Below are 15263 nucleotides of genomic sequence, written 5' to 3' on the forward strand. Positions count from 1 at the left end.
TGAGGGCCCCGGGACGGGGCTGGCTTACCTCTCAGCGCTGAGGCTGGACATCCGCTCCGAGTGCAGTGCTGCCAGGGATGAATGGGAGAGCTCAGGAGGGTAGCGGACCCCTGAGAGGTGGAGGTGCATGGCCGACGGGTGCAGTGGGGGCAGGGAGCCGGGGGCGGGGATGGGGTAGAAGGGGGACCGCAGGGCTGACAGGCAGTAGGAGTCGTCCATCCTGTGGGAGGCAGAAGGGGCTGGTGAGCAGCCAAGGCAGAGAGGAAGGCGGGACCCAGCCCCCCGCCAAACACGGCACTGATGTGGGAGCGCCGGACGGGGCCTCCACAAAAGTCCCGCGAGAGCCCCCTTCCATAGCCAGCCCCAAAGCCCCATACTCCCGGAGGGCACAAGACCCTGCCTGCCACCTCTCAGCTCAGCCGGGCCAAGCCCAGTGGGGCCCCTCCAGGTCTGACCGTCTGACCCGGGAAGCTACTACACAAAGCGGAGACCCAGTGCCGTCTCCACCTGCCGCATGTGAACCACGCACTCCGTGGACTAACAGTCAAGCACCCATGGAACCCTCGGTAGAAACGGAGGAGGCAGGGAGGCCGGCTGGTGCGAGGAGAGTCTCCCTCCAGGAGCAAGCTCCGGACGGCTCATTCGGAGGCTGGGGGAGCGGCCGGCCCCAGGGTCCGCCCCCGGGGGTGTCTGGTTTCTGACCAGGGCCTGCCCGCGGGTGGCTGGGGACGTTGGACGCCTCACCTGAAGGCCGGGTGCGGGAAGGGGTGTGGGGCCAGGTAGCTGGGGTGGTAGTAGGCCGCAGCGGTGGCTGGGTCCAGGCCGAGCGGAGGCAGGGAGGACACGCGCAGGTCCTCGGCCGTGTGGTAGGGCCGGAAGCTCCTCAGATAGTCCTCGGTCACCGTGCTGGGGGGCACCACGTGGTGCACAGGCCGCTGCAGGCTGCGGGTGGGAGGGGCGGCGGCGGTGAGCTCCGGGCGCGTGGGCCACGCCCCACACCCCGCCACCGCCTCCCTCCTCCCAAGGGCAGTCCCCGCCGGAGGCCCAGGGCCCAGAGCTGGGCAGCTGCCGCTCCTCGGGCCGCCCTGGCCCCTCACTGGCCCTCACCGGGGGCACGGGCCTGTTACATGCAGCCGGGGGGAACCGCCCCAGGAGCCAGGCTGGGGGTTTAGGGTCAGGCAGGCAGCGAGCCCGCTGTGAGCTCAAGTGGCAACGGCCAGCAGGGCTACCAGCCCAGGGCAGGGCCGCCATCTGGCGGCTCTCGGGCTCAGCTGGTGTGGACTCACAGCAGCCAGAACCTCGGGGGTCCCGCCCCCCGGCCCCCAGCCCACACTTACTTCAGTGGTGGGAAGCGGGAGTCCTGCACCACGGAGCTAGGCGAGATGCCAAAGGGGTAGGGGGTGCTGAGCAGGTGGGAGGGGATGGCCGGGCCCCCCGCCTTCTCCTGGGGCAGCGGGGGCTCCACAATGAGGCGCTCGCGGCCACCGCCACTGCCCCGGGAGCCGGCGTCCTGCTGGAGAAGACAGTGTGGGTCAGGGCTGGGGGTGGCTCAGACCTCGGCCACCGGCAGCAGGTCAGGGCTTCCTCCGGACACAGAGGAGCGGTCGAGCTTCAGAGGGATGTGCTCGTGATGCTCTCTTCTGACAGTTTCCGCGCTGCGGCGGGGGTGACAGCCACTGAGCCCCCTGACCACCGCCCACCCGCTCACGCCAGCGTCCCAAGGGCCCAGGTGGCAGCTGCCGGCCTGCCTCACAGATCACTGGGCCTTGATGCCCCTGGAAGATGTGGCTGAGCAGCTGGCACTGCCCCGGGCCAACAGGCCAGCCTCTCCCTACCGCCAGACAGACCCTGGCGGCCCTGGCTCTGGCCAGAGCAGGCAGCTGTGGGGCCAGACCTGCCTAGGGACCTCTGCACACTGGTGGGGGCTGTGGGCCCGTCTGCCCAGACTCCTGACCAACAGAGGGGCCTGGAGGGCTCAGGAGGGAGACCCCAGGAAACCAGAAGGGGCTCACTCGAGGCAGGAAGCAGGAGGCGGTGGCCCCCACCAGCCCTGGCCACATGGAGGAACGTCCTGCAGGCCCACCCGCAGAAGTGTCCAGCTCTGAGCAGGCAGGCCATGGACAGGCTGTCGCACGGTGCCCCCCTCACCTGGCGTCAGGCCTGGCCCGGTCACCCTGGTCAGCGACAGGAGAGCAGGACGCAGGCCGAGGTCCGTCCGCCCCAGAGCAAAGGGTCAGGGAGACACCCTCCCCTGTCTGCCTGACGTCTCCCCCATCAGGTCAGGAGACGGGGATCGCAGAGCCTCAGGTAGGCTCGCTCCCTGCGCGGGGGGGCATGGGACGGACCGCACAGCCCCCGCAGGGGAGGAGCCCACCCGTCATCATGTCTGTGGAACACCCGGGCGGGCGGCCACAGCACCTCCCGGGCCCCGGAAGACAGGGCAGCGGCGTTCACCGCAGGAGACAGGCCGCTGGCCATGCTGTGACCAGGGCTGCATGTGGGCTCCGACTCCCCCTTTCCCAGGGGGGTTCACCAGGCTGGGGGGCGTCGAGGGTGAGCCCCACACGCAGGTCGGGGCAGGGAGCCGGCACTCCCCCCTGGTCTCCAAGGCCCTGGAGGGGGCACCCCCCGCCCCGGTTGGACGTGCACAAGAGGCGGGTCCTGCAGTCGCAGCTGCACCCCCCCCACACACCCCCTCCGCTGGCATGGGACCCGGCCGCCACAAACGGGGTGAAGGCCTTAAACCCTGCTGCTCCGGGGCCCTGTGCTGGACTGACCGGGGGGGGGGGGGGGTTGCTGCCTGGGCGGGGACACAGTGGCTGGAGCCTGAGGCCCCCGAGGTACAGGGCGGCCCCCGGGAAACGCTGGGCCTCACAGCGAGGGGACCCGGACGCTGTCTCCTGGCTGGCAGCCCCAGGGGACCCATGCGTACAGCCTGGAGAGGAGCTAAGGCCACTCCTGGCCCCCTTTGCTGGACCAGACGGCAGAGCGAGGCCGCGGGTGCACCAGCCCCAGGCGGGTTAGCCCCGTCAGGACAAAGCCCGCAGCAGGACAAAGCCCGGCTCGAAGGCGGTGGAGCCAGATGGCACCTTCCCGGGCGGGAAAGGCTTGGGGGTGGCGGCCGGCGGGCAGGGGGTCCAATGGGCAAGACCCACGCGCCCCCCCGCCTGCCTGGAGCCCCGCCAAGCTTGCGACGGGCACCTGGGCAGGAGGTCAGGGGGCCGCGCCCGGGAGCCCCAGCTGCTGCCCTGGGAGCACCTGCGGGCGGCTCTCCCTGCTGAGCGGCGGTCGCGGGCGCAGCTGCAGAGAGAGGGAGGATGGGGAGGGGGACCCTCCATTCTCTGGTGATTAGAGCGGCTTCCACCAGGCAGACGGGCAGACACGCCCTGTTAGCTCTCAAATAGACTATTTGTCATTTCATCTGTCCCCACGCTGCTCCCGCCACCTGGGAAATGCCGGCGACCCCCATGCAGAGCACCCCCCAAGCTTCCCCGCCAGGAAACGACTCCCCCTCCTGTCCCCAGCACCCCCCCCCCAGGAGGATTACACCCTCCACTGAGCTTCTGTGCCAGCCAGCCCATCCCTCGCCGCTCCCCAGCCCTGGCCCACCTCCCTGGGGCGCCCATGTCTCGCTCACCAGCCACCGCGTGCTAAGCAGCTAGAGCACGGCCCCCACAGCCCTTTTTCGGGGTCACTCGGTACTTCCAAGGCTGTGAGGACCCTCGGAGGAGAGTCGAGCTCGGGGGAAGGGGCCCATGGCCAGGAGGGACCCGTTGAGGAGGCTCCTGGGCCTGGAAGGGCAACAGCTGGGCGCAGGGCAAGACGAGCAACCGCCGGGCCCCAGGGGCGAGAGGAGAGGCAGGTGGTTGGGCCCCGAGGTCAGGGCTGACTGTCAGGGGGCAACGGGTCCCCTGGAGGCAGGAGACTGTGGTGCGGACCCTGGTTCTCCCTCAAACCGGGCCCAGGGGACAGCTGGGCGTCCGCAGCCCGCTCTGGCCAGGATCGGCCCTGCTGGGCCCTGCCCAGCCCAGGGATGAGCCAGGAGGGTCTTGCACCTCACACGTGGGGGTCAAGGTAGGGCTACCCCTAGCTGGGTCCTGGCCTCCTTCCGGGAATTCAGGGACTCCCCATTCTGCGGACAGAGGCTGCCCCCTCCCGCTCTCAGGGCAGAGAGCTGGGGGCCGAGCCGAAGACTCGCCGTCCCCCAACCCCCTTCTGCTTTCTCCGGGTTTAATTAGTGCTTCCAAGTGGCGCTGGCCCTCTGGGGACTCGGCAGAAACATCCAGAGCTCGGCGCAGTGGCTGCGTTCTTAATTAGGAGGGCCCTCCAGGCTGGGGGTGCGGGGGCGAGTCCCCCGAGGAGCCACACCGCCTGGGCGCAGACCTAGGGAGCCCCGCCAAGTGTGGGGAAGGCCTCCTGGGGCGGGCAGGCCTCGACAGTTAAGACAAGTGTCAGTAAAGGCGAGCTGTGAACACGCGGGTGCAACAGACAGGAATAATAATAGCTCATGTTTACAAGAAGTGCTCATGATCTGCAAACACCATTCTGTGTCCCCCCCAGATTCCTTTGTGGGAGTCCCAGGCCCCAGGACCTCACAAAGTGACCATGTGCGGGAAACGGGGTGTGTGTGCAGGGGTGATCGAGGCGCCATGCGGTTACTAGGGCGGGCCCTGGTGTCCTTGGAAGAAGGGGAGACCGGGACACAGGCAGGCACAGAAGGAAGAGCCCGTGAGGCCGCGGGGACGGGACGGCCGTCCACACGCCGAGCGGAGAGGCCTTGGGAGGGGCTGAGCCTGTCCACAGCTGGGACGCCGGCCCTAGAGCAAATCTGTCCTGACCCCGCTCTGCGGGGCTCACCAGGTCAGCCCCAGACCACGAGTCCCGTGAGTGTTCTCGTGACACACAGACCCTCCGGGCAGCTGCTGTCCCTCGCTCCCTCGGAGGGAAGCGGATCTCAGCGCGAGATGACCCCCCATCAGCCCCCCACTCACCTGGCGGCTCTCACTCCTCCAGACGCCATTGACGGTCTTGGTGGGGGCGATGGTCACCACGGGGGGCGTGCTGGGGACGCTGTGTCCCCCAGGGGGGACGATGATGGGGCCCATGGGCACGCGCTTGGGCGTGCTGGCTGGGGAGCTGTGATTGGTGGCCGGAGAGGAGACGGGGGACGACTCGCTGCTCAGTGAAGACCCTGCGGGAGAAGGACACAGCGCCTGAGCAGAGGCCAGGCTCCACAGACGCCGCGGCCCAGCCTGGGGCCCAGGCGGGAACGGGGGACACGACCGACCGACCAGGTGGGCGTGCCTTGCCCGCCCCTCCCCAGGGCTGCTCACCCCATCTCTACCCCAAAGGGGGTTGGAAGAGCCAGGGGAATAAGCAGGTCCCCCCAATGTGGATGGGGACTGAGCCCCAGGAAAGCAAGTGGGGGGCTTACAGGATGCTGTAGGGGGGCGGGAGGCAGTGGGCCTGCTGCTGGCCAGGCCTGGCCAGGGGTGGGGCTGAGAGAGGCCTGTATTACTAGGACATCAAACGAGCTCACTTTATTTTGAGAACTGAACTGTAACGTGGGGTTTATGGCGCACGGGCCAGTCAGCACGTTCACAACGTTGTGCAACCATCGCTGTGACCTGCTTTCCACTCCCTCCCCCCAGCCCTGGAAGGAACCCCCACCCTGAGCCTGCACCCCTGGGCTTCTCCCCCAGAGAGGGTGGCGGGGATGGGCAGCGGCATGGCTGGAGGCGTCCAGGTCTGCAGGGCAGTTCCGCCTCCGGCAGCTGCAGGGGCAGCAGGTGAGGAGGGCACAGGGTGTGGGGGCCGAGAGGACTTGGGGCCCCGATGGGAAGGCGCCCGCCTAGAGCAGCTCCCTTGAGGGGCGGGGGGAGGGGGCGACAGTGCGTCCAGTCTCCCCGTCCTCAGCCCCCGATGCCCCCGCCCCCAGGTGGGTCTCTAGTTCGAGGCCTATCCTGGCAGCATGGCCCCTGGGAGGCTGGAGTCTGCGGTTTGGGGGGCCCCCAGAGGCATGCCCAGGCCCCATGCAGCCAGGCTGTGTGCACACCCACACCTCATGCTGCTCTGGGCTGCGGTCGGGGGTCAGAGGCCCCTCAGACGCCCACATGGTGCCCCATGACACACAGACCCCCCAAACCTGTGAGCCACGAAGAACACCCAGGGACCAGGTCTAGGGCAGGCCCGGAAGGATGCCCCTGATTCTGTCACACAGCAGAGCTTCAGCTGGGGCCCTGCCCGTGGAGGCTGGGCCAGCTCGGGTACCCGGAGGCGGCAGACCTGGCCCAGGAGCCTACTGCCGACGTCCCGAGATGCCCCGTCCCACAAAGCGCCCCTCTGAGAGGCCTGAACCAGGGGGCCAGCACACACCGCCCCCGCTGCAAGCAGAAACTCACGGCTTCCATAGCTCCCCCTGGGGTTCTCTGCAGAACCTGCCTGGTCCCAGGGGCCAAGACCCTGGTCCTCTCGTCTCTTCAACCGACCACACCCCTGCTCCCCGGTGACACCTCTGCCTGATGGGGAGGAGGGCAGCCTACGGGCCAGGGTGCTTGACTCGGGGCCCTTCTCTGCCCCGAGGACCCCCCGGCCAGGTGTGGGCTCAGCAGGGGCCGGGAGGCAGAGCGGCTGGACCCCGAGGCCCACAGAGGCTGGCACGGAGCTGTGCCCCCGGGAAGGTGCGCCGTTGTGGCTGGCTCAGTGCACTTCCTAGGCTTGTGCGCGACCTGCACAACTGTACAGGGTGACCCCGTGGGAGACACTGGTCCAGACAGAGCCGGGGCTGTCTAAGGGCTCAGTCACCTGCAGAACAACGCCAGGGCCGGGGGCCCCTGCTCCCAGCCCCCACCCGTCAGGGCCTGGCCGGTGGGCGGTCGCCTGAAGGCTGCTGCCCCTGAGGTGTGATCTGATTCTCCAAATGGACCAACCAACCATGGCCCACACACCAGCAGCTCTGCAACCCTGAGTCGCCCAGGCCAACACCAGGCCCACCCCTAGGTCAGGACGTCACCCGCCCCCAACCCCAGCTGCGCCACCCTCTGGCCGGGCAAGCTCCAGCCTCGGCCAGCTGTCACGGCCACTGGGGATGGCCAATGCCAGGGGGCCATTGGCTGCCTTCCCACACCCCCCTCCCCAGGACAAACTCCAAGATTCTGAAACTAGCTGTGTCTGTTGGGTCGGGGGTCTGCCCGGGACACCAGCTTCAAGGTGGCAGAGGTGGGAGGTGGGCTGACCCGGCCCGCCCCAGGGCGCGGACAGCTGATGAAGGGAAGCCCTGTACCCCGAACCGCCCCCTGGCGGGGCAGCTTGGAGAGGTCGCGAAGCAGTGTCCGCACTCCACCCCAGGGACCCGCCGTGTGGGGCAGTGGGCCCCGATCCACCCAGACACAGGTCAGCAGCGCTGACCAGAACCTCCCGCCACACCCGCTGCTGCTGGAAGGACACAGAGCCACAGAGCGGGCGGGGGACTGCCTGTGCGCCCGGGGCCACCCTGTGGGTGGAGGAAGTGGGCCCACGCGCTCTGGAGCCAAAAAAGAAAGAAAACGGATGCACCAAGCGCCCCGAGCAATCACCCGGGAGACTGCACTGCCCGGGGGGGTGGGGGACGCGGGGTCAACCTCCCAGGGCCGGGCAGATGGAGGGGGAGCCGGGGCCTCACTGAGGAGGCCTCACACTGCCCCTGCACGCGGGGACTCGGGGCCACCTGCTGCCCGGCCCCCGTTCCATCTCTGCGCCCCACACCATCAGCAGGTCTCTGGGGACCAGCGTCATTTCCAAGCACCGGGCGGTGAATGAAGAGGCAGGAGGGGGCGGGTGGGACTTGGGTGGGGGACGGGTGCCGGAGGCCACAGGCAGTTAGCAGCCTGGCCCCTGGGGGATGCCCGACCACGTACCCGCCAATTAGCGCGCGGCGCCCCCAACCCTGGGCTCAGGGCGGCCGTGATTAACCGTGGTGCGCGGCAGGCATCAGCGGGCGGCCGGGGTGACAGTGCACAGCGCTCCATGTCCCCTCCGTCTCTGAGCCCGCAGGTGAGCACCCGGGGCTGCCCGGGCTCACGTCATTAACAGCTGAGACCCCAAAGTTGCCTCCACGGGGGCAGGAGTGCGGCCTGAAAACACGACTCTGCGGCAGCACAGAGGCCGTCAGCTCCCAGACGTGTGCCCTCGACCTGCCACCCGGATAATCGCTGAGCACCAACTGGATACCCCAAACCAGGGCTCCTGTGCCAGGGCCAGCCCTGAGCGAGGAGGGCCGGGCCCGGCCTCAGCCTCAGCCTCACAGCTTGTCTCCCTCCTCTCCTCCCTGGGGGGAGGGCCAGTGACCGGTGACATGTCCCTAAAACAGGACCTCCGGGCCACCTTTCAGTGCCCTGAGCTTCTCGGGGTCAAGGGCAGCAGTGTGCGGGCAGCGTCGTGGGGACAGGATGGGAGGTGCTGTGATGGATGTGGAGGGAGGACCAGCGTCCCATGCGGAGGGTCCCCCCACAGCTGAGCCCTCCCAGACTTCACCCAGGACCGGCAGGGACCCCCCTGACCCACAGTCACGAGCACATGTGTGCCCTGGAGGTGAAGTTCCCGCCGTAAGCACACACAGGCAAGGACCCCGCAGGTTGGGGGCAGTGGGCACACGGCCAGCCCGCGGTGGGTTTGGGGAGACCCTGCTGAGGGAGCCACAAGGCTGCCCACGGCCCCTCCTGGCAGCCGCTCTCCCCACCACAGGCCAGCCCCTCCATGGTGCAGACAGCCTGGGCCTCGCCCCCTCGCGCCCTCCGAGGAGCCCTCTCCCTCACCAGGGGCGACGCACGCCTGCTCCCAGGACCGCACACCGCGTCACCAAACCCCAACCAGCAAAGGCAAGTGTGGTCATCCTCACAAGATGTGTTTCCCAGAGCAGAGCGGCGGGGTGGGTGTCCATGCTACTTCCCACGGGGGCTCAGGGGGCCCGAGGGGCGAGAAGACAAAGGGGGCTTTGGGGGGCGACACTTGCCTCATCACGGCCTGGGGAGGCCTCTTGTTCCAACGGCCCAAGGCCGGGCACCCCTCCAGAGCGGGCTTGATCCCCTCCCCCTGGGCCTTGCTCTCCCTGGAACCCTGGCCCAGACACAGAGGAGGGGGCGAGGAGCTGAGGATGCCCCCCTCACGCTCACCCCTGCTAACGAGAGAGACAGGGCTGCACCCCCATCCCATTTTGCTGTTTTCCTAGAAACAGGCAGGTTTCAGGCGGCAGACCACGAGCGCCCACCTCGTTCCTCACTCTGGCGGTTGCATCACTGGTGGGCAGAGTCCCACCTCCAACCTCGCCAGCGAGGGTGCCCGCTCCCCCCACATGTGCGAGGCGGCCCCTGCCCATCACTGCCAAGGGCCCCACGGGAACACGCAGACCAAGGTGATGGTCAGGCGCACTCCTGCAGCCTGAGGCTCCTTCCAGAACGTGCTGTGTGGGCCTGGTCACACCCGGGGCCGTCGGCAGAGACAGGAGCACTCGCCCCGACGGGACAGGGTCTCCGGCCCTCAGCCACGGACGCACCCACCTCGCTCGGCCCCTCGAGCCCCTGGCTCTGCATGCTGGGGGTGGGGTGACGGTGTGGGTGGCCCCGTGCCATCATCCGCAGGCACTGTGCCTGGAGCGAGTGTGCTCGTCTCCTGAACCCTCAGGATCGACGCGGCAGACGCCACCCTCGTCCCGAGAACAGGCAGCAGCTCAGAGAGGTTGCGCGCCGGGCCTGGGTCACACAGCGAGGACACAGAACCCGCCGACGTCCGTGTCCCCACACGGGGCGCCCCCCTCCATAGTGGGTTACAGGGTCTAGCATGTGGGGGCCCCCCAGGGACAGACCCTGGCCCCTTGCCAGCCAATGGGGACCAGATAAGACACCTCCCGCAGGGCACGCTGTCTCCCGCTCACGAGCTCTCTGGGGACAGAGCAAACGAGGCAGGCGGATTACTTGCTCTGCACTGAATTTTTAAACTGCACCCTGAAGACACGACGTGAGGAAAGACATCAGCCCGGGAAGCGGACGGGAGAGTTGGGCCACGGCTCTCAGAACGAGAGGCTCCGGGAGGGTGGAGGAGAGGATTGCAGGGAGCTGGGGGCACCCAGGACCGCAGCCAGCACCCGGGGGGCACGAAGTGACAAAGACGGGCCTGGCGGCAAGGTGGAGGGAGTCGCTGCACCCTTGGGGGTGGGACGGTCCCCCCTGGGGGCACCCTGCAGGCACAAGGGGCCTTCAAGGGACGGCCGAGGCAGAGGCCGTGCCGGGCCGTCTCTGGGAAGGCGGACACGGACGCGGCGGTGGCGGGGAGGGACTGTGGTTTCCATCTCGGCTCCACGGCCTGTGAGTCGGGACACCAGCCAAGCCTGAAGCGCGGCCAGGTCCGGCGGAGAGGTGGACGCAGAACAGAGGCCACTCTCGCAGCAAGAAGCCGCTGGCACAGAGCGGGTGCTCAACGAACAGTCACTGTCCCGGTTCAGGACAGGAGCGCCCTCACCGGGTGAGCCCCCCACACCCAGGAGTGCCGTGCCAACCAGCCGTGGGAAGCCAAGAGACCCAGGGGCACGCCACGCGGACAGCCAGCAGCGGGGCCGTGAGTGCCCACAGGCAGCCAGGCCGCAGATCGGGGCTGCCAGAGCTGGGGGAGGGTGTGGGGGGCGGGCTTCTTTCGTAGGGGACAAAACATTCTATAACCAAGAGTGACGGCTGGGACTTCCCTGGTGGTCCGGGGGTTAAGATTCTGCCTGCCAATGCAGGGGACACGGGCTCGACCCCTGGCCTGGGAAGACACCACAAGCCGGGGAGCAACTGAAATTCATGTGCCCCAGAGCCCTGCGTTCTGCAGCTGGAGACACCACGGCAGTGAGAAGCCCGTGCATCGCAACCAAGAGCAGCTCCCGCTCGTCACAGCTAGAGAAAGCCCGCGCGCAGCAACCAAGACCCAGGGTGGCCAGGAACTTGCACAAATTAATAAATTTTTAGAAAGTGATAGTTGCACAACTCTGAACGTGTGACAACCTGCTGAACTGTGTCCTTTTAGAAATGAATTTTATAGGAAATTTACAAGGAGAAAAAAATTGACCCCCCCCCCCCAATCACCAAGCGTGCCCCTTGGCCGTTCTGGTTCCCGATGGAGAGACGGGGCCTGGGGCAGCCAGCCGCCCCTCGTGCTCCCAGAGCCCCCCAGGCTCCCAGAGGCCGAGAGCCAAGACCCTCGCCTGCTCCCCGCCCCACTGCAGGACGCCCGCCCCTCCCTGCCAGGGCCGTGCTCAGGCTTTCGCCGTCCTAAGCCTGGGGCCTCCAGGTCCACGTGGAAAGGCCCAGGCAGCAGCAGCGAGAGACACCACACGCGTCCTCAGCAGCTCTGTGACCCCGGGCTCCTCACGGGGCCTCAGCCTCCTGCCCTCCCGCACACTGGGCCACTGCCGGGCTGCCAGCCCGTTCTACAGACGGGGGATGGCCCAGCAGAGCTGGGGTGACTCCGTGAGAAAAGAAAAATGGGGACCAGGCCTGGGGATGTGGCCCGGAGGCGACTCCAGAGAGTGACAGGGCTCAGCTCTTCAAAGCAAAAGCCCCACTGGGGTTGCCCAGATGGAGCGTCGCATGTCCGGCTCATCACCGTAGCTTTAAACGTACGGACTTGGCCTGTGGCCCCACGAGCCAGAAACGAGGTCGCGGTGCCCAGCACGCACAGCGGAACCACATCGAGCCTCAGGGCAGCCTCGGGTCCAGACCCCGAGCTCCCCAGGCCCCCGGTTTCCTCACTCAGGTGATGGGGACGCCTCCACCCAGCCAGCAGCGGACGCCGTGCTCCAGAGACAGCCTGAGCCCGGCCCGCCCCAACCCTCCATCACAAAGTCCTCGGGCACCCTTCCCAGGGTGTCATGGGAACACCTGGACCTCAGCCGAGGGGAGCGGGCCCCCCGCAGCACAGTGTTCCCAGCCAGTGAGGCCCGACAATCTCTGGCACGTGGGCTGCCCACTGGCCCGCCATCCGAGCTGGACGTTGGGGCCAGCAGAGAGGAGACAAAGGCCACCGAGGCCAGGCTTGCCCCACACCCGGGGCCCCCGCGGGAGCCTTGCCCTCTGCAGACGGCGGGGTGGGGGGTGTCACCCCAGGACGGGCCCAACTGCCCAGGCGTGGACATGGATGTTGGCTTAAGCCCTGACACCCAGGTCGGGGGTGACTCAGCCAGAGGGACCTGGCGTTCCTGACCTGCTGACAGCTGTCCATGGACGCTGTGCCGGCCCCGTCTCTCTGCTCCCCGGAACATGACGGAGGACGACACCAGAGCAGGGAGCCACCGGGCAAACTCTGCCCGGGGGGCCTCCTCGTCCACTCAGAAGAGAACCCAAGTCAGGGCTGGAGCCACTGTGCCCGCTCCTCCCTGGGGTGGACACCAGCCGTGAGGCGACCCCCTGGCAACGCAGAAACCAGGCCCAATGGCCTTGGCTCCTGGGCCCAGAGCCACCTGGCCCGGGATTCCGGCCTACCCCGCTCCCTCCTTTGCCCAGCCACGTAAGCAGAAAACGGGTGTGGACAAGTTGGAGTCAGACATCAGCAGACGCCCGCCGCACCCCCGTCATAGCAAACGTCCGCTCTGCTGTGCTGGAGACCCCAGAGTCGATACAGATAGACGTGCCCAGAGGGCCCTGGAGCACGCAACAAGCCCTGGACATTCAGGGAGAGGCAGATGGCAGGCAGAGGCACCCAGAGTCCCCGCTTCCTCTACCCGGGAGGTCGAACCCCCTGCCCCCCGAGCAGGGCAGCTAAAGGGTATCTGAGAGGCCCACACTGGAATCCGTAGCGGCCCAGGCCTCCTGGCAGCTCTGGTGCAAACTGCCCACCACCCACTCGTGCAGCCGGTGGCCTCTGACCCGAACTAACACAGCCTTGACAGTCACCCTGGAAGGGCCTGGAGCCAGAGTTGTACGCATGAGAAGGCTGACGCTCAGAGAGGACCAGCGTTTGCCAAAAGCCACACAGCACGTAGCTGCCCCAGTGACAGGAGGAGCCAGGGCTCCAGACCCCTGGGGGACACCTGTCCATGCCACAAGACCCCTGCCTGGGGGCCGGGAGGATAGCAGTGGTGGGTGAGCTGTGCCCCCAACTCAGGAACATGCCGGGACACACGCCTCCTGGGAAGAGGCCCCAGAGCAGGCCGGGGGCTCTAAAAGGGGTATCACACCTGCAAACCACCCCCCACGCCCACTGCTATCGGCAGAGGGCCCCCTCGGCGGCTCCTGGAGCAAAGAAAGGCAGCAGACAGCACAGAGAGCGGGGCTCAGCAGCCAGGCAGGGGTCCGAAAGCGCGTCCCTGCCGTGAAGCAGCAGCAGGAGGAAGATCGGCCAGAGCAGATGCTCGGTGTGCAAGCCCGCGGGCAGACGGACAGATGGACAGCCCTGCACCCAGAGCCCTGGGGACCGGGGGGGATCGCGCTCTCCGCGCCCTCGGCCGGCTGCCCGGGGTGGGCGCGCCTCTTACCTCTGGGCTCCTCCGCCTGTTTGGCGAGCTTGCGCAGGGCGGCGGCGAAGCTGGAGGAAGGTGCGGCCTGGGCCGACAGCGCGCTGCTGGAGGCGGGGCTGCCGCTGGGCACCAGGGCGCCATTGAGCGGCGAGGGGGTGAGGGGGCTGACGGTGGCAGTGGTCCTGGTCGCGGTGGAGAGCATCCCTAGCGAAGGGGACTTGGGCTCATGGCTCATGCCTGAAACAGGAAGAGAAGAACCAGAGTCACCCGCGAGCAGAGGGCCCAGCACCAGAGCGGGCGCCGGCCGGGCACGCGGGGCGGGGCGGGCGAAGCGGGGCAGAGCCAGCGCTGCAGAGCGAGGGGGCCGCCGGCCCGGCGTCCCTCTCCGCTCCACAACCAGAGAACCACGGGGCCCAGGACCCTGGGCTGGTATTCTTGCAAGAAAGAGAGGAAGGCCAACGGAAAGGAGAGGGTCAGAGCGGGGACCCCCCCGGAGGACAGGCAGGGCCTCCAGCACGTCCCCCAGACGGACGATGGCGCACACCTCCCTCCTCCCAGAGGAGGAAACGGGCTTGCGCTCAGGCAGGCCGCGGGGACCCGGGACCGTCCCTTGCGGGTCGACTGGGCCCTCATGTGCAGCTGCCGTCGCCCCTTGAACCCCAAAGGCCCCAGGGGACAAAGCGGGTCTGCACCGAGAAGGCTCCCTGGAGGTGAGAAGTGGGCAGAGGACACAGCCAGCCGAGACCCCACGGCGGTCGGCTGGGTGCAGAGACCCCCCGAGACACTGAAGATGCACAGCAGCAGGTCTACACGGCTCCCCCCGGGGTGGGGGTGGGGGGTCCAGGCTCGGCCACGCTGACCAAGGAGCTGACCAAGGGGACCCCGCAAGCCTTCCCCACCCCCGGGGGGCTCGCCCTCCTGCAGGCCCCGCGAGACCCATCAACAAAGGCCACGCTCCTCACTGGCTGGTGGGAGTGAGCGTCTCCTGCCCCCTTGGGGGCACCTGCCCATCCCTGCTCCCAACCTGCGGGTACCTTCGAGGGGTACAAACAAGGCCCACGGCCTCACAGGCGGCAGGCCACGCACTGAGTGCAGGGGGAGGCACAGAGAGCTGGGAGGACCGCTCCGGGGAACAGCGCTCACCTGGGGAGCCCGGGAGGACGCAGCCAGAGGGCGGCCACGAGGACAGTGTGGTGGGCACATGTGCCTCCCCTGGGGCCCCCGCCCCTCTGCGGGCAGCCAGGTGAGGCTGAGGCCCCGAAGACACACAGTCTGCACCCCAAATCCTGGAGAGTTGGGCTGTGGCCCCCATCGCCCCCCTTGCAAGGTGGGGGGGCAAAGAGATCTCGGGGGTGCAGAGGGTAAACAGCCATGACTGTGGGGGGGTGTTAAAGAGGCCAGTGCATGCTCAGAGGGGCCCATCTCTCGGGAGATGGCTCACACCTTGGGGACAAAGGACCCCACAAGAGTTCCAGCGCCTGCGGCCAGCAGCGCAGCCTCCCAGCTGCCGGTGGGTGACAGGGCCCTGACTCTGTGCGTCCTCCTCTCTAGAGGAGCGGAGCAGAGGGCAGGGTACAGGCGACTCCACAGGCCCTGCAGTCAAGCAGAGGAACCTGGGCGGGTGGGGGGACAGGGTCCCTGCCCCACAGGCTCTGGACAAGAGCGCTCTCTCGGCCACCCCGGCACTTGGCCAGCCGCTAGGGCAGTTGAGCAGGAGGCCTGCCCCAGCACCCAGTCCTCCCCAACCCCTTCTCCCTGGAATGAGGGAACAGGACTGTGTGGACCAGCCTTGGAGGAAGGA

At 68.0% G+C, this 15263-nt stretch overlaps 1 protein-coding gene across 5 annotated transcripts in view; it reads right to left on the reverse strand.

The window, feature by feature from the left end:
- GSE1 (Gse1 coiled-coil protein) overlaps positions 1 to 15263 on the reverse strand; it is a 390922-nt gene that overhangs the window by 16526 nt on the left and 359133 nt on the right. For 3 of the 5 annotated variants that reach the window (XM_070451438.1, XM_070451439.1, XM_070451436.1), the window contains exons 3-7: positions 13481 to 13699; positions 4992 to 5191; positions 1338 to 1513; positions 745 to 942; positions 29 to 220 (exon numbers count right to left, since the gene is read on the reverse strand). In XM_070451438.1, coding sequence (XP_070307539.1) covers positions 29 to 220; positions 745 to 942; positions 1338 to 1513; positions 4992 to 5191; positions 13481 to 13699 — 985 coding nt within the window. The remainder of the gene's footprint in view (positions 1 to 28; positions 221 to 744; positions 943 to 1337; positions 1514 to 4991; positions 5192 to 13480; positions 13700 to 15263) is intronic. The other 2 variants (XM_070451437.1, XM_070451440.1) reach the window with 2 other exon arrangements.

This window comes from Odocoileus virginianus, chromosome 20 (assembly GCF_023699985.2).
Source record: "Odocoileus virginianus isolate 20LAN1187 ecotype Illinois chromosome 20, Ovbor_1.2, whole genome shotgun sequence".
Taxonomy (NCBI): domain Eukaryota; kingdom Metazoa; phylum Chordata; class Mammalia; order Artiodactyla; family Cervidae; genus Odocoileus; species Odocoileus virginianus.